Source organism: Pelecanus crispus, chromosome 21, assembly GCF_030463565.1.
Source record: "Pelecanus crispus isolate bPelCri1 chromosome 21, bPelCri1.pri, whole genome shotgun sequence".
In the NCBI taxonomy this organism is placed as follows: domain Eukaryota; kingdom Metazoa; phylum Chordata; class Aves; order Pelecaniformes; family Pelecanidae; genus Pelecanus; species Pelecanus crispus.
This window is the reverse complement of record NC_134663.1, coordinates 5,061,600-5,087,626: the sequence shown is the minus strand read 5'-3', so window position 1 is coordinate 5,087,626 and position 26,027 is coordinate 5,061,600. Positions and strand designations below refer to the sequence as shown.

At 68.7% G+C, this 26,027-nt stretch overlaps 4 protein-coding genes across 4 annotated transcripts; 3 read left to right on the top strand and 1 right to left on the bottom strand.

Moving 5' to 3' along the window:
• Positions 1-550: 550 nt before the first annotated feature.
• Positions 551-2,107, bottom strand: LOC142595556 (interleukin-36 receptor antagonist protein-like). The gene is made up of 4 exons (XM_075724115.1): positions 1,998-2,107; positions 1,799-1,887; positions 1,583-1,707; positions 551-760 (listed from the first exon to the last, which is right to left on the bottom strand). The coding sequence occupies exons 1-4, from the start codon at positions 2,105-2,107 to the stop codon at positions 551-553; spliced, it is 534 nt and encodes a 177-aa protein (XP_075580230.1).
• Positions 2,108-2,867: 760 nt separating this feature from the next.
• Positions 2,868-5,207, top strand: TMED4 (transmembrane p24 trafficking protein 4). Its single transcript, XM_075724052.1, has 5 exons — positions 2,868-3,009; positions 3,724-3,824; positions 4,535-4,660; positions 4,778-4,924; positions 5,021-5,207. Exons 1-5 carry the CDS (start codon positions 2,868-2,870, stop codon positions 5,168-5,170), a joined length of 666 nt encoding a protein of 221 aa, XP_075580167.1. The 3' UTR covers positions 5,171-5,207.
• Positions 5,208-5,659: 452 nt separating this feature from the next.
• On the top strand, positions 5,660-11,383 carry DDX56 (DEAD-box helicase 56). Its single transcript, XM_075724204.1, has 14 exons — positions 5,660-5,725; positions 6,004-6,165; positions 6,955-7,115; positions 7,243-7,413; positions 8,133-8,223; positions 8,847-9,091; positions 9,549-9,671; positions 10,008-10,124; positions 10,221-10,315; positions 10,443-10,516; positions 10,610-10,699; positions 10,825-10,930; positions 11,090-11,187; positions 11,303-11,383. The coding sequence occupies exons 1-14, from the start codon at positions 5,660-5,662 to the stop codon at positions 11,381-11,383; spliced, it is 1,680 nt and encodes a 559-aa protein (XP_075580319.1).
• Positions 11,384-12,636: 1,253 nt separating this feature from the next.
• On the top strand, positions 12,637-25,799 carry NPC1L1 (NPC1 like intracellular cholesterol transporter 1). Its single transcript, XM_075724203.1, has 20 exons — positions 12,637-12,690; positions 12,969-14,503; positions 15,605-15,705; positions 16,343-16,515; positions 16,599-16,727; positions 16,814-16,996; positions 17,254-17,371; positions 18,671-18,798; positions 19,413-19,550; positions 20,280-20,369; positions 21,180-21,370; positions 21,457-21,584; positions 22,948-23,068; positions 23,201-23,256; positions 23,352-23,502; positions 24,600-24,831; positions 25,044-25,157; positions 25,259-25,421; positions 25,503-25,668; positions 25,742-25,799. Exons 1-20 carry the CDS (start codon positions 12,637-12,639, stop codon positions 25,797-25,799), a joined length of 4,029 nt encoding a protein of 1,342 aa, XP_075580318.1.
• Positions 25,800-26,027: the final 228 nt, after the last annotated feature.

The window sequence follows — 26,027 nt, the reverse complement described above, 5'->3', positions numbered from 1 at the left end:
GGGGGGATGTCGTGGTCCCCAGTGGGAGATGTCACCATCCCCAGGGTGAGGATGTCACCGTCCCCAGGGGGATGGCACCATCCCTGGGGTGAGGATGTCACCGTCCCCGGCGAGATGTCACCGTCCCCGGCAAGATGTCACTGTCCCTAGGGCGAGGATGGCACCGTCCCCGGCGAGATGGCACCATCCCTGGCAAGATGTCACCGTCCCCAGGGCAAGGATGGCACTGTCCCCGGGGGGGATGTCACCATCCCCGGGGCGAGGACGGCACTGTCCCCAGGGAGATATCACCGTCCCCAGGGAAATGTCACCATCCCCAGGGGGATGTCACCGTCCCCAGGGTGAGGATGGCACCGTCCCCAGGGTGAGGATGGCACCATCCCCAGGGAGATGTCACCGTCCCCGGGGCGAGGATGTCACCGTCCCCACGGTGAGGACGGCACCATCCCCAGGGAGATGTCACCGTCCCCAGGGAGATGTCACTGTCCCCAGGGCGAGGATGTCACGGTCCCCGGGGGGGGGCTGTCACCGTCCCCGGGGCCGAGGGGGTTCAGCAGAGCTGGAAGTAGAAGTCGAGGAGGTGGGTGGCATCGGGGTGCCGGGAGAGCCCCAGGGGCTGGTGGCCGCGGGCTGAGGTGCAGAGGAACCAGCCGGGGTTGGCGGCCGACTCGAAGCGCCACAGCCCGTCCTTGTAGGAGCGGAAGAAGGTGAAGGCGGCCGAGGCCTCCCCGGCCTGGGGCAGCTCCCTGATGTCGGCGTTCTGCGGCGGGCACCCGTGCCACCACGTCACCCGCAGCCGGCCAGAGACGGGCTGGCCAGGCCACCTGGCTCCGCGGTGTCCCCAGCCCTTGGTGTCCCCATCTTTGTGATCCCCGTGGCCCCATCCCCATGGGGTCCCTGTCCCCATCCCCACGGTGTCCCCAGCCCTTGGTGTCCCCAGCCCTTGGTGTCCCCATCCCCACGGTGTCCCCATCCCCATGGTGTCCCCATCCTTGTGATCCCCATGGCCCCATCCCCATGGAGTCCCTGTCCCCAGCCCTTGCTGTCCCCATCCCCATGATGTCCCCATCCCTTTCATGTCCCCATCCCTGTGGTGTCCTCATCTTTTTGGTGTCCCCGTCCCCATGGCATCCCCATCCCTGTGGTGTCCCCATCCCTTTGGTGTCCCTGTCCCCATGGCATCCCCATCCCTGTGGTGTCCCCATCCCTGTGGTGTCCCCCATCCCTTTGGTGTCCCCATCCCTGTGGTGTCCCCATCCCCACGGCACCCCCGTCCCCACAGTGTCCCCATCCCTGTGGCATCCCTGTCCCTTTGGTGTCCTCATCCTCATGGCATCCCCATCCCTTTGGTGTCCCCCATCCCTGTGGTGTCCCCATCCCCATGGCATCCCCAACTCTTTGGTGTCCCCATCCCTGTGGTGTCCCCATCCCCATGGCATCCCCAACTCTTTGGTGTCCCCATCCCTGTGGTGTCCCCATCCCCATGGCATCCCCAACTCTTTGGTGTCCCCATCCCTGTGGTGTCCCCATCCCCACGGCACCCCCGTCCCCACAGTGTCCCCGTCCCCCCGGCGTCCCTGACCTGCAGCTGCAGGGTGGGCTGGCTGGCGGGGGGGCTGGCCAGGCAGCGGGTGCCATTCTGGATGCCCAGGATGACGGGCAGCCGGGCGGGCTCGAAGGCGCGGTTGGGCACCCAAAACACCTTCTCTGCATGGGGCGGGGGACAGGGACACACGCAGGGGGCCATCAGGATGCGCCCCACGCCTGTGTCCCCATGTCCCCCATGTCCCCATCTCACCTTCGAGGGCGGCGTTGGCCCCTTGCAGGTGCCCGGCCACCAGCTGGTCGTTGCGCAGGTACAGCGACTTCTGGTTGACGTCCCAAATCCTACGACAGGACGGCGATGACAGCGGTGCCCACCCCAGCACCCTGACACCCCCCCCCCTTCCCCAAGGTGTCACCCATGGGTGCTCCCCCCCCCCCAGCACCCTACTCACCGATACTGGAAGACTTTGGTCTGCAGGGCGGGCGCGTGGCAGAGGGCGAAGCCGTCGGCCTCTGCGCAGAGGAAGAGGAGGGCGAGGGTGAGCGCGGGCTGGTACGCCATGGCCGCCCCGCCGCCCGCGCCCCCTCGGCCTTTATAACCCCTCCCGAAATTTCCAGCCTGCGGAGGCGGGGGGCTGCCGCTGGCGCAATCGTCCCCACGGTTCCGCTTCCCCTCCCGCCACGCTGGGGCCCTTCCCTTCCCCGGGGGGTCCCCCCGCTCACCCATGGGACCCCCCACCCCAGCCAAGCCCCGGGGCAGCGGCTGGGAGGAAGGAAGGAAGGAAGGAAGGCGGTTGGTGCTGGTGTTGCCACACTGCTGGCGGGGTGTGAAGGGTTGGCTCCGCCCCGCCGAAGGGCTCGGCACGGCCCGGGGTGGCAACCGGAGCCGATCGCCCCGGGGGGGGCACAGCGGGACGGGGCCGGGGGTCAGCGAGCCCCTCGGAGCCGGCCCAGGCGGGGCTCGAACTCTCAACCTCGGGGCTGGGGGGGCGGCGCCCTCCCCGCTGCGCCACCGGGCGGGGCGCGCTGCGCATGCGCGTGTGGCGCCGCGCGGCGGCGCATGCGCAGTGCTAAGCCCGGCGGGACCCCAGCGGGCACCCGTAGCTGCGGCGTGGGGAGCGGTGAGTGGCCGCCGGCGGGGGGGGCGCGCATGCGCAGTGCGCGCCGGCAGGGAAGGGCGCATGCGTGGTGCGTGAGGGGCGACAGCAGCGCATGCGCAGTGCATGAGGCGCCGCCGCGGCTCATGCGCGGTGCGGGAAAGGGCAGAGCGGCGCATGCGCGGTGCGGCCCCGGCGGGCCGGGGCCGGGGGGGGACGCGGGCCATGGCGGGCGGCGCGGCGCTGCGGGCGGCGGTTGCCGCCGTGGTGATGGCGGCCTGGAGCGCCCACGGCCTCTACTTCCACATCGGCGAGACCGAGAAGCGCTGCTTCATCGAGGAGATCCCGGATGAGACCATGGTTATCGGTGCGGGGCGCGGGAAGGGCCGGCGGGGGTGGGCGAGGAGACCAGCGGGAGGGGGAACGGGGGGGGATCGCTGGGTGCTGGGGTCGGGGCAGCGGAGAGGCCAGCGGGAGGGGCAGCGGGAGGGGCCACCGGGCACGGGGGAGGGGCCGGGAGGGCCCAGCGGGCACCGGGAGGGGCCGGGAGGGCCCAGCGGGCACCGGGGAGGGGCCGGGAGGGCCCAGCGGGCACCGGGGAGGGGCCGGGAGGGCCCAGCGGGCACCGGGAGGGACCGGGAGGGGCCAGCGGGCACCGGGGGGACAACGGGAGCGACCACCGGGAGGGCCCGGGAGGGCCCAGCGGCCACCGGGAGGGATCGGGAGGGGCCAGCGGGCTCCGGGAGGGATTGGGAGGGCCCAGCGGGCACCGGGGAGGGATCGGGAGGGGCCAGCGGGCTCCGGGAGGGATCGGGAGGGCCCAGTGGGCACCGGGGAGGGACCGGGAGGGGCCAGCGGGCACCGGGGCGGCAACGGGAGGGGCCAGGAGGCGCCACCGGGCACCGGGGGGACAATGGGAGCGACCACCGAGAGGGAGCGGGCGGCAGCGGGGAGCCCCCGAGGAACGGCGGTGTTGGGGAGGGGCAGGAGGGGCAGAAGGGACCCACGGGAACCAGGATGGGGGGCAGGTAACGGGTCGGGCTGGGGGGTGCTGTGCCTGCTCCGACCTGCCGCCCCGCAGGGAACTACCGGACGCAGCTGTGGGACAAGCAGTCGGAGTCGTTCCTGCCCTCCACCCCGGGGCTGGGCATGCACGTGGAGGTGAAGGACCCCGACGGCAAGGTGAGCATCCTGGGGGGGCTCGGGCACCCGCCAGCCTGGGGGTGGGGGATTCCAGGGGGGCTTGGGGCACCCACTGGCCTGCGTGTGGGGTTCCTGGGAGGCTCAGGCACCCACCGGCCTGGGGTTGAGGTCCTGGGGGAGCTCGGGCACCCACTGGCCCGGGGGTGGGGGTCCCTGGGGGTCTGGGGCACCCACCAGACCAGGTGTGGGGTCCCTGGGGGGACTCGGACACCTACTAGCTTGGGGGTGAGGGATCCCAGGGGGGTTGGGGCACCCACCAGACTTGGGGTGGGGGTCCCCAGGGGGGCTCAGGCACCCACCAGCCCAGGTTTGAGGTCCGGGGTGGGGCTGGGGCACCCACCAGCCTGGGGGTGGGGTCCCTGGGGGGGTTTGGGCACCCGCTGGCCTGGGGGTGGGGGTCCCTGGGGGATCTCGGGCACCCACTGGCCTGGGGTTGAAGTCCTGGGGGGACTGGGGCACTCACCAGCCTGGGGGTGGGGTCCTTGGGGCACACGGGGCACCCACCCACTGCATCAGGAGGTCCCAGGGGTGCACTGCATGCCCCCCAACAAGGGCAGGGGGTCCCGGGGAGCACGGGGGTGCCTCAGCAGCCAGGAGCAGGGGGTCTGGGGGACACGTGGGTGCAATCCTGGGGGGGTGTGTCCCCCCCGGGGCGGGCGCTGGGTGACGGCGGCCGCGCCCCGGCGCAGGTGGTGCTGTCGCGGCAGTACGGCTCCGAGGGACGCTTCACCTTCACCTCCCACACACCGGGCGAGCACCAAATCTGCCTCCACTCCAACTCCACCCGCATGGCCCTCTTTGCCGGCGGCAAACTGGTAATTTGGGGGGGGGGGGGGGGGGAGAGGAGAACAACCCCTAAACACGGGGAGGGGGTGTCCGCGGTGGTTGGGCGTCCCCTGATGTCCTCCCCCAACCCTGTCTTTGCCCCGCAGCGGGTGCACCTGGACATCCAGGTGGGCGAACACACCAACAACTACCCCGAAATCGCCGCAAAGGACAAACTGACGGAGCTGCAGCTCCGCGCCCGCCAGCTCCTCGACCAGGTCGAGCAGATCCAGAAGGAGCAAAATTACCAACGGGTGAGGAGGGGGCTCCCACGGGGCCAACCCCCCTTTCTCTCCCTCACCCCCCACCATGACCCCCCTATGTTATTTATTTTTTTCTTTAACCGACAGTACCGGGAGGAACGTTTCCGCATGACGAGCGAGAGCACCAACCAGCGGGTGCTGTGGTGGTCCATCGCCCAAACCATCATCCTCATCCTCACCGGCATTTGGCAGATGCGGCACCTCAAGAGTTTCTTCGAGGCCAAAAAGCTGGTGTAGCCCCCCACACACACCCCCCGTGCCCCCCCACCCACGCGGGGGGGCTCCCACAGCCCCGGGGATCGTGGGTGGGTTTCGGGGGCCCTGCCTGCTGCCGGGGAGGGTGGGGGCCGGCCCCCGCGGAGACGTTTTGTGGTGAAATAAAGGTTTTTTTGGGGTGTGATGGTATCGCTGGTGGGTTTTTTTGGCGGGGGGGATGGCTCTGGTGCTGCACCCAGCCGGGCGGGGGGCTCAGGCATCCGGCTGCCTGCCCAGGGTGGGTTTTGCCCTCAGCCCGTTACCGCCGAGGAGCGGGGAAAGGGGGGGGGACCCAGCGCCCCGGGGTCCCCGTCCCCCCGCCCCCCGGGAGCCGCCGCGGGTGCTGGTCAGTCCTCCACCGCCAGGGGGCGACGCAGCGGCTGGCTGCTCTCGGGGCCGCTCTGGGCGCGCGGCGGAAGTGTCGGTGGGCGGAGGGGAGCGCGCAGGCGCAGTCGGCGGCGGGTGGCGAAGATGGCGGCGGCGGCGGTGGCGGCGCCGGGCTTCGAGCACATGGGGCTGGACGGGCGGCTGCTGCGGGTGGGCTCGGCCGGGGAGTTAGGGTGGGAGAGGGGGAGGCCCTGAGGGGCCCGGGTGACTTGGTGGGGGTGGAGGCCCTGAGGGGGCCGCGGCACCGGGGTCCCTTTGGGGACGGGGGGAGCGTGAGGGGCTGGGGCACCGGGGTCCCTCGGGGTGGGGGTGCTCCGCAGCCCTGGATCGCCTCCGCGGCGGGGAGGGGGGCGGCCGTGGGTACCTCCCTGTGCCGGGGGCTCTGGGGAGCGCAGCGGCCGGGCCCCCCGCAGTGACGGACCCCGCAGGCGGTGGCGGAGCTGGGCTGGGCCACCCCCACAGCCATCCAGGCCGAGGCCATTCCGCTGGCGCTGGAGGGCCGCGATCTCCTGGCCCGGGCCAGGACCGGCTCCGGGAAGACGGGGGCCTACGGGCTGCCCCTGCTGCAGCACCTCCTGCGCGTCAAATCGGTGAGCGGGGGCGGCGGGGGGCACGGCTGGGCCCCGTGGGGTGCGGGATCGGGTGTCGGGGGCTGGGGGGTGTCGGGTTTGGGTGGGCGCGGTGGGGTACTGGGCACGGGGGCACCGTGGGGTGTCTAGGGAGGATTGGGCACCGTGGGGCAGGTGGGGTCTGCGGGCAGGGGTGGGTGCTGTGGGGCGCACGGGCTCTGTGGGGTCTGCGGGCAGGGGTGGGTGCTGTGGGGCGCACGGGCTCTGGGGTCTGTGGGCACGGGTGGGTGCTGCGGGGCGCACGGGCTCTGTGGGGTCTGCGGGCAGGGGTGGGTGCTGTGGGGCGCACGGGCTCTGTGGGGTATGGGGCACGGGCGGGTGCTGTGGGGCACACGGGCTCCGTGGGGTATGGGGTACGGGCAGGTGCTGTGGGTCACATGGGCTCTGTGGGGTCTGTGGGCAGGGGTGGGTGCTGTGGGGCGCATGGGCTCCGTGGGGTATGGGGCAGGGGTGGGTGCCGTGGGGCATACGGGCTCCGTGGGGTGTGGGGCACGGGTGAGTGCTGTGGGACACATGGGCTCCGTGGGGTCTATGGGTGCGGGTGGGTGCTTTGGGGCTCGTGGGTGCTGTAGGGTGTGGGTCACAGATGGGCACCGTGGGGCAGGGCTGGGCGCTGTGGGGTGGAACGCTGCGGGGCACGTGGGCACGGTGGGGGGACATGGGCAGCGCTGGGGCACACGGGGGCTCCGTGGGGCATATGGGGGCTCCATGGGGCACCGGGCCAGCTCTCTGTGCCGGGGGTGGGCGCAGGCCCCCTCGGCGGTGGCGCAGGCGGTGCGGGCGCTGGTGCTGGTGCCCTCCAAGGAGCTGGGGCAGCAAGTGGGGCGCACCCTGCGGCAGCTGGCGGCTTTCTGCACCCGCGACCTGCGGGTTGCCGACCTCTGCGCCCAGACCGACCTTGCTGCTCAGCGGTAAGCTCCCCCTTCCTCCTCCTCCTCCTCCTTCTCCTCCTCCTCCCCCCCTGCCTCACACGCCTGGGTCGCGTCCCCCCCGCCCCAGGGGCGGACGGCAGGGGTGGGTGACACTGCGTATCGCCAGGCCGGTGCTGATGGAGAAGCCGGACGTGGTGGTGGGGACGCCGGCGCGGGTGCTGGCGCATCTCAACGCCCGCAGCCTGAGCCTGCGGCACTCGCTGGAGCTGCTGGTGCTGGATGAGGCCGATTTGCTGCTCTCCTTCGGCTTCGGCGAGGATATCAAATCCCTGCTGTGGTGAGGGGCACCAGGGGGAGCGGGGATGGGGACCCGTGGGGCACAGTGGGGCTGGAGGATGTGGGGGGCACAGCCTGCGGTTTGGGGGCATTGGCAGGGCTGTGGGGCACAGTGGGGCTGGAGAATGTGGGGGGCACAGCCCGGGGTTTGGGGGGCACTGAGGTGTTGGGGGGCACGGCTGTGGCGGGAGGATGTGGGGACACAGCTAGGGGTTTGGGGGCACTGCGGGGGCTGTGCTGAGGCTTGGTGGGACACTGAGGATTTTGGGGGTCAGTGCCAGGGCTTCGGGGCACAGTGGGGCTGAAGGATGTGGGGGGCACAGTCTGGGGTTTGGGGGGCACTGAGTCATTGGGGGGCAGGGCTGCAGCTGGAGGACACGGGGGGTGCAGCCAGTTTTTTGGGCATCAGTGCCAGGGCTGTGGGGTACTGCTGGGGTTGGAGAATGTGGGGGCCACAGCCAGGGTTTTGGGGGCACTGGCAGGGCTGTGGGGCACAGTGGGGCTGGAGGATGTAGGGGGCACAGTCCGAGGTTTGGGGGGGCACAGCCAGCACAGGACGACAGCGGGGGGCATTCGGGGCGCATTGCCAGGGCCGGGGGCACAGTGGGGCTCAAGAGCAGGGACCTGGACATCGCCCGGCCCGGTGCCAGGGATTTTGGGGGGCGGCCGTGTCCCCCCCAGCCAGGGGGGCTGGCGCTGAGGCCCCCCGTGCCCCTGCAGCCACCTCCCCAAGATCTACCAGGCGCTGCTGATGTCGGCCACCTTCAATCCGGATGTGGAGGCCCTGAAGGAGCTGGTGCTGCACAACCCGGTGAGCGGGCACGGGGACAGGTTTGGGGGGTCTGAGGGAGGCTTGGAGGGGTCTAAGGGGAGTTTGGGGGGATCCAAGGGAGGCTTGGGGGGGTCTGAGGGAGAACTGGGAGGTCTGAGGGAGGTTTGGGGGAGATTGGGGGGGGGGGGGGCCTGAGGGAGGTTTGGAGGGGCCTGAGGGAGGTTTGGGGGGTATCCAAGGGAGGTTTGGGGGGTCCGAGGGAGGTTTGGGGGGTTCCAAGGGAGGTTTGGGGGGTCCGAGGGAGGTTTGGGGGGTTCCAAGGGAGGGTCAGCGGGAGTCTGAGGGAGGTGTGGAGGGATCCGAGAGAAGTTTGGGGGTTCCGAGAGAAGTTTGGAGGCATATGAGGGAGGTTTGGGGGTTCTGAGGGGGGCTTGGAGGGGTCTGAGGGAGGTTTGGGGTGGTCTGAGGGGTGCTTGGAAGGGTCTGAGGGAGGTTTGGGGGGTCCCGAGCAGGCACAGAAATGGGGGACACCACGGCACGAGAGTGCAGCACCCGCAGGGTCCCATTTCAGGCCCCATAGGCGGTACGGCGGACACCGGGGCGCACCAGGGCCCGGCACCCTGTGCCTGCGTCCCCCCCTAACCCCGCCGCCTCGGGCGCAGGTGACGGTGCGCCCACCGGAGCCCCAGCTGCCAGGTAGCTCGCAACTGCGGCAGTTCGCGGTGCGCTGCGGCACCGAGGAGGACAAATTCCTGCTGCTCTACGCCCTCCTGAAGCTGCAGCTGCTGCGGGGCCGTGCCCTGCTCTTCGTGGGCACCCTCGCCCGCTGCTACCGCCTCAAGCTTTTCCTCGAGCAATTCGGCATCCCCGCCTGCACCCTCAACTCCGAGCTGCCCGCCCGCTCCCGGTAATCCCCGTGGGGATGGTGGGGTGCTCGGTTGGGTCGGGGTTACCCCTGGGGTAGGGCGAAGAGGGAAAATTGCGTGCTCAGGGGTGCCCATGGAGGGTGCGGGGGGTGACGGGGTGCCCCGGGGAGCAAGCTGACTGCCGCGGGTTTGCGGAAGAAAGCGACAGGCAGCTTTGGGTTGGGGGGAAAGCAGGGTGCTCCGTGGGGATGTGGGGTGCCCGAGGGTGTTGCGGGTGCGCTGAGGGGTGCCCAGGGAAATGGGGTGCTCTGGGGCTGCCGGGGGAGATGCCTGCAGGGGTGCCCGTGGGGGTAAGCACACCCTGGGGGGGGTCCCAGAAGGGCGCTGCGTGCCCGTGGAGGAAGGGCAGGGGTGCCTGTGGGTTTTGGGGGTGGGCGACACAGCAAAGAGGGGTGCCCACGGGTGGGGGACGCTGACGGGTACCCGCTTTGTCCCCAGGTGCCACGTCATCACCCAGTTCAACCGGGGCATCTACGACTACATTGTGGCCACCGACGAGGAGGTGCCGGCCCTGCCCGCAGAGCAGCACCCACGCAAAAAACGCAAGGGTGCTGCCCAGAGGTGAGCCCGTGGGTGCCACCGAGGCCCCGTGGGTGCTACTGAGACCCCGTGGGTGCCACCATGTCCCCACCGTGTCCCCTTCTTTGTGGGCATCTCCTCGCCCTGTCCCAGTCGTCGCGCCCAGGGCGTCCCCGTGCCCGTGTGGGTGTCGGTGCCCAGCGCGTCCCCACGCCCAAATTGTCCCCATACCCACGGGGATCCCTTTTCCCGGCGTTCCCATGCCCGTGTGGGTGCCCCTGTCCCAGCTGTCCTCTTGCCCGGGGTGTCCCCATGTCCTTGGGGGGTGTCCCTGAGCCCCCCCCCCCCCGCCCCAACATCTACCGTCCCCCACCCCAGCAAGGGCAAGGACCCGGAGTACGGCGTCGCGCGCGGCATCGACTTCCAAAACGTGGCCGCCGTCGTCAACTTCGACGTGCCGCCGACGGTCGAGTCCTATGTCCACCGCGTGGGCAGGTACGTGGGGACGCGGGCAGGGGGTACCCCGCGGTGGGTGACCCCCCCCCCTCGGGTGCCTGTCCCATCGCCACGTCCCCCTTCCGGTGTCCGCAGGACGGCCCGCGCCGACAACCCCGGCACGGCGCTCACCTTCGCGCTGCCCGAGGAGCAGGACAGCCTGGCCCGCATCGAGGACGCGCTCGCCGGAGGTCGGGGGGCACAGGGGACACCCCGTGTCGATTTGGGAGGGGAGGCGGTGGGCGCCAAGGGGCATCGGGGAGGGTGCGGGGTGCCGGGAGCGAGGGTGGGGGGTGACCCTCGTGCGTGCGTCCCCAGAGAACGGCGAGTCGATGCTGCAGCCGTACAAATTCTCCACGGAGGAAATTGAGGCGTTGCGCTACCGCTGCCGGGTAGGTGGGCGCCGGGCAGCGCCGGCAGGGTGCCGGTGGCACCGGTTGGTGGGGCGCTGGGCTCTGACACCCCGCGCGTGTCCCCCACCCCAGGACGCTATGCGGTCCGTCACCAAGCAGGCGGTGAAAGAGGCCCGGCTGCGGGAGATCAAGGACGAGCTGCTCAACTCCGAAAAACTCAAGGTAACCCCTTCCCGTTCCCGGCGGGCTCGGGGCTGCCCGAGGGGCAGGGGACAGCGTTTTGGGGACCCCTGAGCAGCGTGGGGTGGGTAGCGGCCGCTGCCAGCCCCCCGATTCTCCACGCTCAGGCGTATTTCGAGGACAACCCCCGCGACCTGAACGTCCTGCGGCACGACAAGCCCCTGCACCCCGCCATCGTCAAACCTCACCTCCGCAACGTGCCCGAGTACCTGGGTACGTCCCTGTGCCCGCCACCCGGCTCCGCATTTGGGGTGGGGATGGGGACCCTGGGACGCGACGGTGACGCAGAGACAAAATGGTGCCTGGGGAGGGGGGTGCGGGGACGTCCCTGGGGCCACCGGCACCCTCTTACCCGCCCCTCTCCGCCCTCAGTGCCCCCCAGCCTCCGCGGCGTCGCCAAACCCAACCTCAAGAAGCGCAAGTGCCTGCGGCTGCGCCACACCGGTACCAACCGCCGGGGCGGTTCGACGGTGAGCGGCGGGACGGGCGCGGAGGGACCCCCTGCCACGTCCCCCTCGCTGCCAGGGGGCCCGACGCTGGTTTTCAACGCTGTTTTTGTGGGTTTTTTTCCCCCGCCTTCTCCAGTCCCGCGGCACCGGCAACCCGCTGCAGAGCTTCAAATACGCCCGCCGCCGCGCCAAGCGCCCGGCCCCGCCGCCCTCCTGAGCCCCCCCCGGCGCCCCACGCACCGCGGGGGGCACCGCAGCTGCCTCGCAGCCCCGCTCCCAGGGGTGGGGGGTCCCCACGCCGTGCCCTGCGGGGCGGCTGTGCCCAATAAAGGTGCTGATGGACCGCCACAGCCGTGTGCCGCGTTGTGCTGTCGCCTTTGCTGGCTGCTTCTCCTTGCCGGGCCGCGTGCGGTGCCGCCACTGCTGCCGCCGGCTACGTGACGGGGGAAGTTTGGTGATGCAGGGACGGGAAGTGGCATTTCCTTCTGATGCCGGGCAAAGGTGCCGGGGCGTTACCGTATCGAGACCAAGGCTGTACAGGGGCCATAAAACGGGGCAAGGACGCGGTGAGGGGGTGGCACTGCCGGCTTTGAGGGGGCGCTCGGGTCCCTTCCGCTGCCCCGGTGCCGGCATCGCCGTCAGCCTTCTGGCCTGGCACGTCTCACCCCAGGGCTGGCACCGTGTTTCGGGTGCTGCCTGCTTGCCGGCTGCCCGCTCGCACTGGCCCGGTGCCTCCCGGGGTGCCCGGGTTTGCCCAACCCTGCCCCGTGGCGTACGAGGCAGGCGTTCCCCCTCGGCATAGCCCGTAATCGCCAGCCGAGGCATCTTATCGGCGTTATGGCGTCTTATCAAGGGGGACGCAGCTCGTCCAAGGCTGCCCGCTGGTCATGAACCCTTCCCAGCAATGGGCTCTGGTGCCGGCACGCCCGCCGTGGGCACGGCAGCCCCGTTTCGGGAACGGCGGGGGTTTCACTGCCCGCGCCGCGCGGGGAGGCAGCCGGTTCCTCTTCCCCCTTCACTCCTGGTTTCTCTTCCCCCCTCGCTCCCGGCAGCCTGGCACCTGGCACGGCCGCAGCACTGCGACGGCACCTGCGTCTCCAGTGCCGGCCCGGCGGGATGCGTTTCGGCTGGCACAGCCTCTCCGCTTCCTTCGCCCCTTGAAAACCACGACCCCGCGGGGCGTCCCGGGTGGGCACGGCTCCGAAATTCCCCCTTTTTCACTTCAAAATAAGGCTCTGCCGGGGAAGCGGGGTGCCCCCTCCTCGGGCAGGGGCGCAGCCGGGCACCTCCCCGGCGCAGACGCGTCGGCCATCGATCGGGGTTAATGATCACAAGGGATTCGCGGCTCCGGCGAGGGCTGATTGGCTTTGGCGTCGTCAGGCCAGAAGACCTCACCGGTGGCAGGCGACCGCCCAGGGAATACGGCGACATATAGGGGCCGGGCGAAGCGGCAGTGCTCTTTCGCCCAAGATGCCGGGGTCCGTGGCGCTGGCCGGCGCGGTGCTGGCCGCCTTCCTGGCGCTGGTAGGGGCTTGGGGCTTGGCACGGGGTGCCGGGGCCGGGACGCGGTGACCGCTGGCGGCAAAACCGTGGCGGTGCCCGTGGGGTGAGGCCTGGAGGGGCTGGGGGTGGTAAGAGCCAGGGGGACACCGGCGCGGTGCCCATTGGGTGCCGTTTGGAGGGGCTGGGGGTGGTGGAGCCGGCGCGGTGCCCATCGGGTGCCATTTGGAGGGGCTGGGGGTTGCGTCCCACGGGCTGGGACGCTGCCCACCGATCCCCCACCCCATCCCGCATCGCCGCAGGCCGCGCCGACATTGACTCCCATCCGCCGGCCCGGTTACTGCGCCTTCTACGGCGAATGCGGTCGCAACCCGGAGGTGAACATCTCGCTGGTGTCCTCCAACGTGCCCTGCCTCTCCAACACGCCGGCGCGGATGGCCACAGGCGCGCTGCTGGCGCTGCTCCGCACTGTCTGCCCCGAGCTGGTGCAGGCGAACGGGACGACGCAGGTTTGCTGCTCCTTGGCACAGCTTGGTGCCCTCCAGCTCAGCGTGGCGCTCTCCGGCACCGTCCTCTCCCGCTGCCCGGCCTGCGCCAGGAATTTCGCCAACCTTTACTGCAACAACATCTGCAGCCCCAACCAGAGCCTCTTCACCAACGTCACCCGCATCGTCAACCGCACCGTGATGCAGGGGAAGCGCCAGCTCGCCGTCGTGGAGTACCAATGTTTTTACCGGCAGGATTTCGCCGACGCCTCTTTTGCTTCCTGCCGGGGTGTGCGGTTACCGGCTACTGGCGGCTACGCCATCGATACCATGTGCGGGCGTTATGGCGCCCGGCTCTGTACCACCCAGCGCTGGTTGGATTTCCAAGGGGATAAAAACAATGGCTTGGCGCCGCTGCAGATCGACTTCCAGCTGGTGCCCAATGGCACGCAGCCCGGCGACGCCATCGTGCCGCTGGGCGGGCAGGCCTGGCGCTGCGACCAGGCTCTCAGCGCCCAGGAGCAGCCTTGCTCCTGCCAGGACTGCGCCGAATCCTGCCCGCCCGTTGTGGCCCCCCCCGGCCCGCCGCCCCCCTTCCGCCTGGGCGACGCCGACGGCGCCTTGGTCCTCTGCCTGCTGCTCTTCTGCCTCCTCGCCCTCATCTTCATCGTCGCCTTGCTGTGCCAGCGCCGGCGGTCCAAGAAGGACACCGCACCGCGACTGGCACCGGCGCCTGCCGCCGGCTGCTCGGCGCGCCTGGGCGACGCCAGCCACCGCGTCCTGGCCAGGGCTTTCCGCCGGTGGGGCACGCTGGTGGCCGGGCACCCCGTGGCGGTGCTGGCGGTGGCGGCGGTGCTGGCCGGCGGTTTATCGGCTGGTTTGGTTACCATCCGTCTCACCACCGATCCGGTGGAGCTGTGGTCGGCGCCGGGCAGCCGCGCCCGGCAAGAAAAAGCCTTTCACGACCAACACTTCGGTCCTTTCCTCCGCACCAACCAGGTGATCGTGACGGCGCCGGGCCGGCCCGGCTCCAGCTACGACTCGGTGGTGTTTGGTGCCAAGAACTTCAGCGGGGTGCTGTCGGAGGAGGTGCTGCGGGCGCTGCTGGAGCTGCAGGAGCGGCTGGCGGCCGCCACGGCGTGGGCACCGTCGGCGGGCAGGGAGGTGATGCTGAGCGACGTCTGCTACGCCCCGCTCAACCCTGCGGACCCCGGGCTGGCCGACTGCTGCGTCAACAGCGTCACCCAGTACTTCCAGAACAACGGCACCCACCTGGCCATGACGGCCGCCCAGACCGAGGGCAAGGTGACGGGCACCGTCGACTGGCGCGACCATCTCATCTACTGCGTCAAGTGGGTGCCGCTCCCCAGGGATGGGGTTTGGGGGGGCTGGGGGGGGTGGATGTGTCCAGTTTTGGGCCCCTCAGCACAAGGAGGACATTGGGGTGCTGGAGCGTGTCCAGAGAAGGGCAGCGGAGCTGGGGCAGGGTCTGGAGCACAGGGCTGGTGGGGAGCGGCTGAGGGAGCTGGGGGTGTTCAGCCTGGAGAAGAGGAGGCTGAGGGGAGACCTGATCGCTCTGCAGCTCCTGATGGGAGGGGGCAGGGAGGGGGTGCTGGGCTCTTCTCCCAAGGAACAAGTGATATAGAACAAGAGGAAATGGGCTCAAGCTGCATTGGGGAGGTTTAGATTGGATGATATAGAACAAGAGGAAATGGGCTCAAGCTGCATTGGGGAGGTTTAGATTGGATATTGGGAGAAATGTCTTCATGGAAAGGGCTGTCAAGCATTGGAACAGGCTGCCCAGAGAGGCGGGGGAGTCCCCATCCCTGGAGGGGTTCAAAAAACGGGCAGAGGTGGCACTTGGGGACATGGTTCAGTGGTCATGGGGGTGTTGGGTTGATGGTTGGGCTGATGATCTTAGAGCTCCTTTCCAACCTTAATGATTCCCAGTTTTACTTTCATTAAAAACTAATCCAGCCCCCAAGCCAGGAAACATGAAATTAATTATTAGTCTCCCCTTAATTGTTTTAGTGGTGGACTTGGTAGCGTTAGGTTAATGGTTGGGCTGGATGATCTTAAAGGTCTTTTCCACCCTCAAGGATCCGATGATGTGTTGGGTGCCTGGCACGGTGCCTATCACCATGAGGTGATAGGTTGTGGGGCTCTCTGTGGGGTGCTGGGCATGGCACGGTGCCCATGGGGTGCTGGCCCATGGGGTTGGGGTGATATCTGTGGGGTGCCCAGCACGGCGCGGTGCCCGTGAGGGTCAGGGTGATGCCCGCAGGGTGCTGGGCCTCGTGGGGCCCAGGGCTGCAGGGTTACCAGATGGCAGATTTGGGGTGGGTGCTGGGCTGCGGGGCCAGGGTGCTGCCTGCACCCACCTTCGAGTGCTGCAGCGGGGCCGGGGCGGGCACAGCCCCCTCCCCGCTCACCCGGTGCCGTGTCCCCACCAGCTCCCCGCTCTCCTTCAAGGACATCACGGCGCTGGAGCTGAGCTGCATGGCTGACTACGGCGGCCCCGTCTTCCCCTACATCGCCTTCGGTGGCTACCCTGGTAAGCGCCAGGCATGGCAGGGGGATGTCACCCCAAGGGGTGTCACCCCGGGGATCTTACCTCAAGGGATCTCATCCCAAGAGATCTCATCCCAAGGGATCTCACCTCAAGGGATCTCACCCCAAGGGGTGTCACCCCAAGGGATCTCACCCCAAGGGATCTCACCCCGGGGACGTCACCTCAAGGGACGTCACCTCAAGGGATCTCATCCCAAAGGGATCTCACCCGAAGGGATCTCACCCGAAGGGATCTCACCCCGGGGATGTCACCCTGGGGATCTCACCCCAAGGGATCTCACCCCAAGGGATCTCACCCCGGGGACGTCACCTCAAGGGACATCACCTCAAGGGACGTCACCTCAAGGGATGTCACCCCAAGGGATCTCATCCCAAAGGGATGTCACCCCAAGGGATCTCACCCGAAGGGATCTCACCCCGGGGATGTCACCCTGGGGATCTCACCTCAAGGGATCTCACCCCAAGGGATCTCACCCCGGGGATGTCACCCTGGGGATCTCACCTCAAGGGATGTCACCCCAAGGGATCTCACCCCAAGGGATCTCACCCCGGGGATGTCACCCCAAGGGATCTCACCTCAAGGGTTCTCACCCCGGGGATGTCACCTGCTGTCCCCGCAGGCTCGGAGTACGCGGAGGCGGAGGCCCTGATCATCACCTACTCCCTCAACAACTTCCCCCACGACGACCCCCGCCATGAGTGGGTGCTGAGCTGGGAGCGTCGCTTCCTCGAGGTGGTGCGCGACTTCCAGCGCACCCACGGCCCCAACCTCTCCGTCGCCTTCATGGCCGAGGTGACGCACCCACCAGCTGGGTTTGGGGTGGGGGACACACCCTAGGGTGCCCGGCACCCCCTCACCCACCTCCTTTTCGGCAGCGCTCGCTGGAGGATGAGATCAACCGCACCACGGGGGAGGACATCCCCGTCTTCACCATCAGCTACCTCGTGGTCTTCGCCTACATCGCCCTGGCGCTGGGCGAGTACACGGCCTGGCGCCGCGTCCTGGTGCGTGCTTTGGGGGGGGTCGGGGTGATGCCGGCACCCTTGGGCGCCCCGCCGGGTGCTGAGCGGGCGGGCTGCCGCTGTCGCAGGTGGAGTCGAAGGTGACGTTGGCGCTGGGGGGCATCGCCGTGGTGCTGGGCGCCGTCTTCGCCTCCATGGGGCTGCTGGCGCTGCTGGGGTTGCCGTCGTCCCTCATCATCCTCGAGGTTGTGCCTTTCCTCGTCCTCGCCGTGGGCGCGGACAACATCTTCATCTTCGTGCAGGAGTACCAGGTCGGTGGGCACCCGTGGGCACAGGGGTCCCCTGCGGGGCACCTTTGGGGGACGCGGGAGTCCCCGCGGAGGCCAGTGGGCACCCTTGGGTGGGGGCATCCCCGTGGGGCACCCGTGGGCTCGGGGTCCCCGTGGGGCACAGTGGCCCCCGCTGCACGGGCAGCAGCACCCCCAGGCTGGGCGGTGGGTGCCTGCGTGGGGTCCCCGGGGCGGGGGGCACCCCGTGGTGGGTGCCCCCTCCTCACCGCCCCGGCCAGCAGCAGTCGCAGCGGGAGCTGGGCGAGACGCGGGAGCAGCACATCGGGCGGGTGCTGGCGGAGGTGGCACCCAGCATGCTGCTCTGCAGCCTCTCCGAGGTCATCTGCTTCCTCCTGGGTGAGCGGGGGGACATGGGGGGCACGGGGATATGGGGGATACAAGGGACATGGCGGGCACAGGGGGCACAGGGTGGGCATGGGGACATGGGGGGCAGGGGGGACATGGTGGGCACAGAGGGCACAGGGACATGGAGGGCACAGGGTGGGCATGGGGACACAAGGGGCATGGGGGGCATAGGGACATGAGGGGCATGGGGGGCACAGGGGGCACAGGGTGGGCACAAGGGGCAGGGGGGACACGGTGGGCACAGAGGGCACAGGGACATGGAGGGCACAGGGTGGGCATGGGGACACAAGGGGCATGGGGGGCATAGGGAAATGAGGGGCATGGGGGGCACAGGGGGCACACGGTGGGCACGGGGACATGGGGGGCACGCACGAGGGGCATGGGGGACATGGCGGGCACAGGGGGCACAGGGACATGAAGGGCACAGAGTGGGCATGGGGGGCACAGGGGGCACATGGTGGGCACGGGGACATGGGGGGCACAAGGGGCAGGGGGGACACGGTGGGCACAGAGGGCACAGGGACATGAAGGGCACAGGGTGGGCATGGAGGGCATAGGGATATGAGGGGCATGGAGGGCACAGGGGGCACACAGTGGGCACAAGGGGCAGGGGGGACACGGTGGGCACAGAGGGCACAGGGACATGAAGGGCACAGGGTGGGCATGGAGGGCATAGGGATATGAGGGGCATGGAGGGCACAGGGGGCACACGGTGGGCACAAGGGGCAGGGGGGACACGGCGGGCACAGAGGGCACAGGGACATGAAGGGCACAGGGTGGGCATGGAGGGCATAGGGATATGAGGGGCATGGGGGGCACAGGGGGCACACAGTGGGCACAAGGGGCAGGGGGGACACGGCGGGCACAGAGGGCACAGGGACATGGAGGGCACAGGGTGGGCATGGGGACATGAGAGGCATGGGGGGTTCAGGGGGCACAGGGTGGGCATGGGGACATGGGGGACATGAGGGGCATAGAGGGCACAGGGACACGGGTGACGTGAGGGGCATGGAGGGCACAGGGTGGGCACAGGGACACGGGGGGGCATAGGTTCACAGAGGGCACAGGGTGGGCACGAGGACATGGGGGCACAGGGGGGCACAGGGACATGGGGGGCACAGCACCATGGGGGACATGGGGCACAGGGGGGCACGGGGACATGAGGAACACGGAGGCCATGGGGACACGGGGTGGCACAGGAACACGGCCCACGCAGCAGGCACGGTGCACCCACGGGTGTGGGTGCCGGGGGGGGTACGTCGGGGGGACGCTGACGCCGGGTGCCCGCAGGCGCCCTGTCCTCCATGCCCGCTGTCCGCACCTTCGCCCTCACGGCCGCCGTGGCCATCGCCTTCGACTTCCTCCTGCAGATGTCAGGGTTCGTCGCCCTGCTGGCACTCGATGCCCGGCGGCAGGAGGTGCAGGGCTCGGGGCGGGCAGTGGGGGTCCCAGGGTGGGAGGGTGCTTAGGGGGTCCCGTCACGGGCATGGGGTGCCCAGGAGGGGCACAGGGTGCCCGTGGGTATGAGGGGGTCTGGGGTTGGCGTGGGTGCCCATGGGCATGAGGGTGCCCAGGGTGGGCTTGAGATGGTCCCGGGGTGGGAGGGTGCTTAGGGGGTCCCATCATGGGCATGGGGTGCCCAGGTTGGGCATTGGGTGCCCGTGGGTATGAGGGGGTCTGGGGTCCCCATGGGTGTTAGGATCCCCAGGGTGGGCATGGGGTGCCCAGGATGGGTGTGGGGTGCCCATGAGGGTGTCAGGGGTTGGTATGGGGTGACATGAGGGTCCCCAGGGGGGACATGGGGTCCCCAGGATGGGTGTGGAGTGCCCAGGTTGGTTGTGGGGTGCCCATGAGGGTGTCAGGGGTTGGCGTGGGTGCCCATGGACATGAGGGTGCCCAGGGTGGGAGTGGGGTGCCCATTGGGTGCCCCAAGCCCTCGGGGTGCCCCGGGTGGGCCCGGGCAGCCTGCGTGCCGGCGGGTGCTCGGCACGGGGTGCCCACGGACACGGGGGTGCCGGGGGGGTGCCCGCAGGCCGCCCGCTTCGACCTCTGCTGCTGCTGCGGGACGGGCAAGGGGGGTCCGGCGGGGCCGGGTGCCCGCCTGCTGCGCCCGCTCATGCACCGCTACTACGCCCCGCTGCTGCTGCACCGCGCCGCGCGGCCCACCGTGGTGAGGGGGCTGGGGGTTTGGGGGGCCTTGGGGTGTGGGGGTGTCTGGGGGGGTTTGGGGGGACCTGGGGGGTGGGGGGGGCCTTGGGGTGTAGAGGTGTCTGGGGTGTGGGGGTGTCTGGGGGGGTTTGGGGGGACCTGGGGGGTGGGGGGTCCTTGGGGTGTAGAGGTGTCTGGGGTGTAGGGGGGCTGGGGGGGGTTTGGGGGGCCCTGGGGGTGTGGGGGGCCTTGGGGTGTAGAGGTGTCTGGGGGTCGGGGAGGGTAGGGTGTAGGGGGGCTGGGGTGGTTTGGGGGGACCTGGGGGGATCTTTGAGGGACTGGGGGGCCGTGGGGGTGCCAAGGTTCTTGGGGGGTCAGGGGGATGGGGGGGGTGTCTGGGGGTCCTGTGAGGTTGGGGGGGAACATGGGCGGGGGGGGGGAGGACATGGGGGGCTGGGAGCCTCTCTGGGGGCCTCTGGAGGGGTCCTGGAGGTTTGGGGGGACATAGAGGTGTTGTGAGGGGATTTGGGGGTCCCTGGGGGGGGGGTCCTGGAGGTTTGGGGGGACATAGAGGTGTTGTGAGGGGATTTGGGGGTCCCTGGGGGGGGGGTCCTGGAGGTTTGGGGGGACATAGAGGTGTTGTGAGGGGATTTGGGGGTCCCTGGGGGGGGGGGTTCCGGGAGGTTTGGGGGGACATAGAGGTGTTGTGAGGGGATTTGGGGGGGGTCCTTGACAGGGGTGCCACTGGCAGGTCCTGCTCTTCCTCTTCTTGGCCTGTGCCGGGATCTACCTGACGCTGCAGGTGCCGGTGGGGCTGGACCAGGAGCTCGCCATGCCCAAGGTGGGGGCTGGTGGGGGGCACCCCCAGCCCAGGGAGACGGGGCGGCGGGAGGGGGGGGGCACGAGGGGACACGTGGCCCCGTATGGGCATGGCGTAGAGGATGGCGTGGGCCCGTATGGGCGTGCACAGGGACAGTATGGGCTGTATAGGGACAGTATGGTTCTGTACAGAGCCAGTATGGGCTGTATAGGGACAGTATGGCGCTGCACAGGGACAGTATGGTGCTGTATAGGGACAGTATGGGCTGTATAGGGACAGTATGGTGCTGTATAGGGACAGTATGGCGCTGTATATGGACAGTATGGCGCTGTATAGGGACAGTATGGGCTGTACAGGGACAGTATGGCGCTGTATATGGACAGTATGGTGCTGTATAGGGACAGTATGGGCTGTACAGGGACAGTATGGCGCTGTATATGGACAGTATGGTGCTGTATAGGGCCAGCACAGGGATGGGGTGGCCCCTTATAGGCACAGGCTAACCCCATATGGGGCTGTATGCGCACAGTATGGCCCTATATAGGGCTGAGATGGCCCCATATAGGGCTGCACAGGGACAGTATGGCCCCTGTGGGGCCAGCATAGCCCTGCACAGGGCCAGCACGGGGATGGCGTGGGCCCGTATGGCACCGGCACGGCCGCCATGGCACCGATGGCCCCTCACGGGCATGCACGGCGGGGATGCACCGCACGGTGGGGGTGGCACGGCCCTATATGGGGACATATGGGCATGGCGAGACCCCACCGGGCCCCTATGGGTGCCACGGGTGGGTGCCCGCGCCCCGGCTGATGGGCGCGGGTGCCCCCCAGGACTCCTACATGCTGCAGTACTTCGCCGCGCTGAACCAGTACCTGGAGGTGGGGGTGCCCACCTATTTCGTCACCACCGGCGGCTACAACTTCTCCTCCCCGGCCGGCACCAACAGCATCTGCTCCAGCGCCGGCTGCGACACCGACTCCCTCACCCACACCATCCAGTACGCCACGCGCTTCCCCAACATGTGAGTAGGGTCCGGGGGGCGCGGGGTGGGGTGGGGGGGTGCGGGTAGGGTCCTGCCAGCCTCCTGCCAGCCCTGCCCCTGCCCAGGTCCTACCTCGCCATCCCCGCCACCTCCTGGGTGGACGATTTCCTGGACTGGCTCAACCCCACCAGCCGCTGCTGCCGTGTCCACCGGTCAGGCAACCTCACCGGGGAGTTCTGTCCGTCCACCAGCAGTGAGTGACTGGCACCGGGGCGCTGCGGGGACGCCGTGGTGGCTGTTGTGGGGGGCACAGGAGGTCTACATGGTGGTGGTCATTGGGTGGACATTGGGTATCCATCATGGTAGCCACTGGGGGGATGTTGGGTGCCCACCGTGGTGGCCGTTTGGGTGCATGAGGTCTACACCGTAGTGGTTGTTGGGCGTATGTTGGGTATCCATCATGGTGGCCATTGGGGGCACACAAGGTCTACACTGTGGTGGTTGTTGGGTGGACGCTGGGTACCCACCATGGTGGCCGTTGGGCGCACACGAGGTCTACACCATGGTGATCATTGGGTGGACATTGGGTATCCATCATGGTGCACATCGGGGGCACACGAGGTCTACATGGTGGTGGCCGTTGGGTGCCCACCACGGTGGCCACTGGGGACCCACGAGGTCTACACCACTGGGTGTACATTGGCTATCCATCACAGTGGCCATTGGGTGGATGTTAGGTGCCCACTGTGGTAGACGTTTGGGTGCACGAGGTCTACACTGTGGTGGCTGCTGGGGGCACACAAGGTCTACACCGTGGTGGTCATTGGGTGGATGCTGGGTGCCCACCATGGTGGCCACTGGGGACACAGGAGGTCTACGTGATGGTGGTTGTTGGGTGTACACTCGGTGCCCACCACAGTGGCCATTGGGAGCACATGAAGTCTACACCATGGTGGTTGTTGGGTGTACGTTGGGTATCCATCATGGTGGCCATTGGATGCCCATGAGGTCTACACGGTGGTGGCTGTTGGGTGTACGCTGGGTGCCCACCATGGTGCCCACTGGGTGTACGCTGGGTGCCCACCATGGTGCCCACTGGGTGTACCTTGGGTGCCCACCATGGTGCCCACTGGGTGTACGCTGGGTACCCACCATGGTGCCCACTGGGTGTACCTTGGGTGCCCACCATGGTGTCCATTGGGCGCACGTAAGGTCCCCACTGTGGTGGTCATTGGATGTGCGTTGGGTGCCTGTTGGGTGGACACCGTGATGCCCACTGGGACCCCACTGGGTGTCCATTGGGTGCCTGTGATGGTGCCCAGTGGATGCCCACCATGAGTCCCGTTGGGAGACCACTGGGATCCCATTGGCTGCCTGTTGTATTCCCATTGGCTGCCCGCTGGATGCTTGCCATGATGCCAACTGGGTGCCCACTGGACGCCCAACGTGGCACCCACTGAATGCCACTGGCTGCGCACCGGGCGCCTACTGGGGTGCCGCAGGGTCCCTTGGGTGCCCGTTGAGGTGTCCCTTGGCGGGGGGGGTGGGTCTACCAGCTGCCTGCCGCGGTGCCAGTTGGGTGCCCCCAGGGTGCTGAGCTGTGCCCGTGCCCGCAGATGACCGCACCTGCTTCGGGGGGCAGTGCCTGAACGCCACGCGGCGCCCGACGGTGGAGGAGTTCGAGCGGTTCCTGCCCTGGTTCCTCCACGACCGCCCCACCCTGCAGTGCGCCAAGGGGTAGGTGCCGCCTGGGGAGGGGGCACCGGCGGCGGGGGGCAACACGTGTAGGCGAGGGGCACGGACGCGGGCACATGTGGGCATACGGGCACCCACTGCGTGCCCCCCTCACCCCATGCCCCCTCCCCGCAGCGGTCTGGGTGCCTATGACACGGCGGTCAGCATGGACGCCAACGGCACCATCCTGGGTGAGCTTGCGCGTGCGGGGTGACGTGGGGTGGGTTGGGGGGCACCCGAGGGTGTCCGGCTGACACCCCCCCCCCCCCCCGCCTGTCTCCGTCAGCCTCCCGCTTCATGGCGTACCAGCGCCCGCTGCACACCTCGCAGGAGTACACGGCCGCGCTGCGGGCTGCCCGCGCCCTGGCCGAGGAGATCACCACCACCCTGCGCCAGGTGCCCGGCACCCACCCCGACTTCCGAGTCTTCCCCTACACGTAAGCACCCGCCGCGTGTCGGGGCGCTCGGGGTGACTGGGGAGGGGTGCCCACCCGGGGTCGGCGCCAGTGCCCACGTCGCGGTGCCAGCGTGGCGGCGGCTGGGAAGGTGCCTGGTGGGGAAGGAGCTGGGGGTGTTGGTCGACAGCGGCTGAGCATGAGCCGGCCCTGTGCCCAGGTGGCCAAGGTGGCCAACAGCATCCTGGCTTGTGTCAGGGACAGTGTGGCCAGCAGGAGCAGGGCAGGGATCATCCCCTGTGCTCGGCGCTGGTGAGGCTGCACCTGGAATGCTGTGTCCAGTTTTGGGCCCCTCAGCACAAGAAGGACATTGGGGTGCTGGAGCGTGTCCAGAGCAGGGCAGCGGAGCTGGGGCAGGGTCTGGAGCACAGGGCTGGTGGGGAGCGGCTGGGGGAGCTGGGGGTGTTCAGCCTGGAGAAGAGGAGGCTGAGGGGAGACCTGATCGCTCTGCAGCTCCTGACGGGAGGGGGCAGGGAGGGGGGTGCTGGGCTCTTCTCCCAAGGAACCAGGATAGGATGAGAGGAAATGGGCTCAAGCTGCACCAGGGGAGGTTTAGATTGGATATTGGGAGAAATGTCTTCACGGAAAGGGCTGTCAAGCACTGGAACAGGCTGCCCAGAGAGGTGGGGGAGTCCCCATCCCTGGAGGGGTTCAAAAAACGGGCAGAGGTGGCACTTGGGGACATGGTTCAGTGGGCATGTGGGGGTGTTGGGGTGATGATCTTAGAGCTCCTTTCCAACCTTAATGATTCTATTCTAGTTTTACTTTCATTAAAAACTAATCCAGCCCCCAAGCCAGGAAACAAGAAATTGCTGTTCTCCCCTTAACTGGTTTAGTGATGGAGTTGGTAATGTCAGGTTAATAGTTAGGCTGGATGATCTTAGAGGTCCTTTCCAACCTTAGTGATTCCTAGTTTTTACTTTCATTAAAAATAATCCAGCCCCCAAGCCAGGAAACATGGAATTGCTGCTCTCCCCTTAACTGGTTTAGTGGTGGCCTTGGCAGTGCCAGGTTAATGGTTGGGCTGGGTAACCTTAAAGCTCTTCTCCAACCTCAACAACTCCTCGATTCCCTGGCAGGGTGACCTATGTCTACTACGAGCAGTACCTGACGGTGGTGGCCGAGGGGGTCATCACGCTGGCGCTGTGCCTGGTGCCCACCTTCGTCGTCTCCTTCCTGCTGCTGGGCATGGACCTGCGCTCCAGCGTGGCCACGCTCCTCACCATCGCCATGATCCTGGTGGACACCGTGGGTGCCATGGCCCTCTGGGACGTCCCCTACAACGCCGTGGCCCTCATCAACCTCGTCGCGGTGCGGGGGCACGGGGGTGGCATGGGGAGGGGGCACGGGGGGTGGCGGAAGGACGTGGGGGGGAGCGGGACACGTCGGACGGCAGCGGTGGCGTGGGCACGGGGACGAGTGGGTCGGCACGGCAGGGCTTGCAAAGGGGACACGCAAGCACGGGGCGGGCAGCCCGGAGGGAGCACCCGTGGGTGCCCCCGGGTGACAACCCATCCCCGCAGGCCGTGGGCATCTCGGTGGAGTTCGTGTCCCACCTCACCTGCGCCTTCGCCCACAGCACCAAGCCCAGCCGGGTGGAACGCGCCGCCGAGGCCACCGTCAACATGGGCAGCAAGGTGGGCGCGGGACGGGGGGGGTGACGGCCGCGCCCACCCCTCCCCGGGGACGAGGAGGGACCGGGGGGGCCCGGCTGTCACTGACCCTGCCCCGGGCACAGGTGGTGGCCGGGGTGGCCATGACCAACTTGCCCGGCATTGTGGTGCTGGCCTTCGCCAAGGCCCAGCTCATCCAGATCTTCTTCTTCCGCCTCAACCTCATCATCACTCTGGTGGGGCTGGCCCATGGCCTCATCTTCCTCCCCGTCCTCCTCAGCTACGTGGGTAAGGCCCCCCCTGGGACCCCCGGTGACGGTGCCCTGTCCCCGATGTCCCCCCCGGCACTGTCCCCCGTTGTCCCCACAGGACCCAGCCCGCGGATACCGGTGGGGGACACGGCGAGCGACACGGGTGGGGACGCGGCGAAGGACGCGGCGAAGGACGCGGCGAAGGACGCGGCGAGCGACACGAGTGGGGACATGGCGAAGGACGCGGCGAAGGACGCGGCGGGGGGACGCGGCGAGCGACACGAGTGGGGACACGGCGAAGGACGCGGGAGGGGACGCGGCAGCCGGCGCGGAGCAGGGTGTGGGGCTGGCCCTCAGCAACCCCTGCTTCGAGGACGAGACCACGGCCAAGGCCGCCGTCCCCGGGCAGGGCTGAGCCCCGCTGCCCCTCACTGCCCCCCGCCCCCGCCACTGCTTTTTCTATCGCTGTCGTATTTAAACTGGTTTTCTCGCATTCGGGACTGGGTTTAACTGGGAGGGGACGGGGGGGTGCTGGGGCACCTTAGGTAGAAACGGCACCTTGGCGCTGAAGCAGCACGGAGACGGGGACATGGGGACGGGATGTGTGGGGCACGCGGGCACATTTGGGGTGCGAGGGGATGGT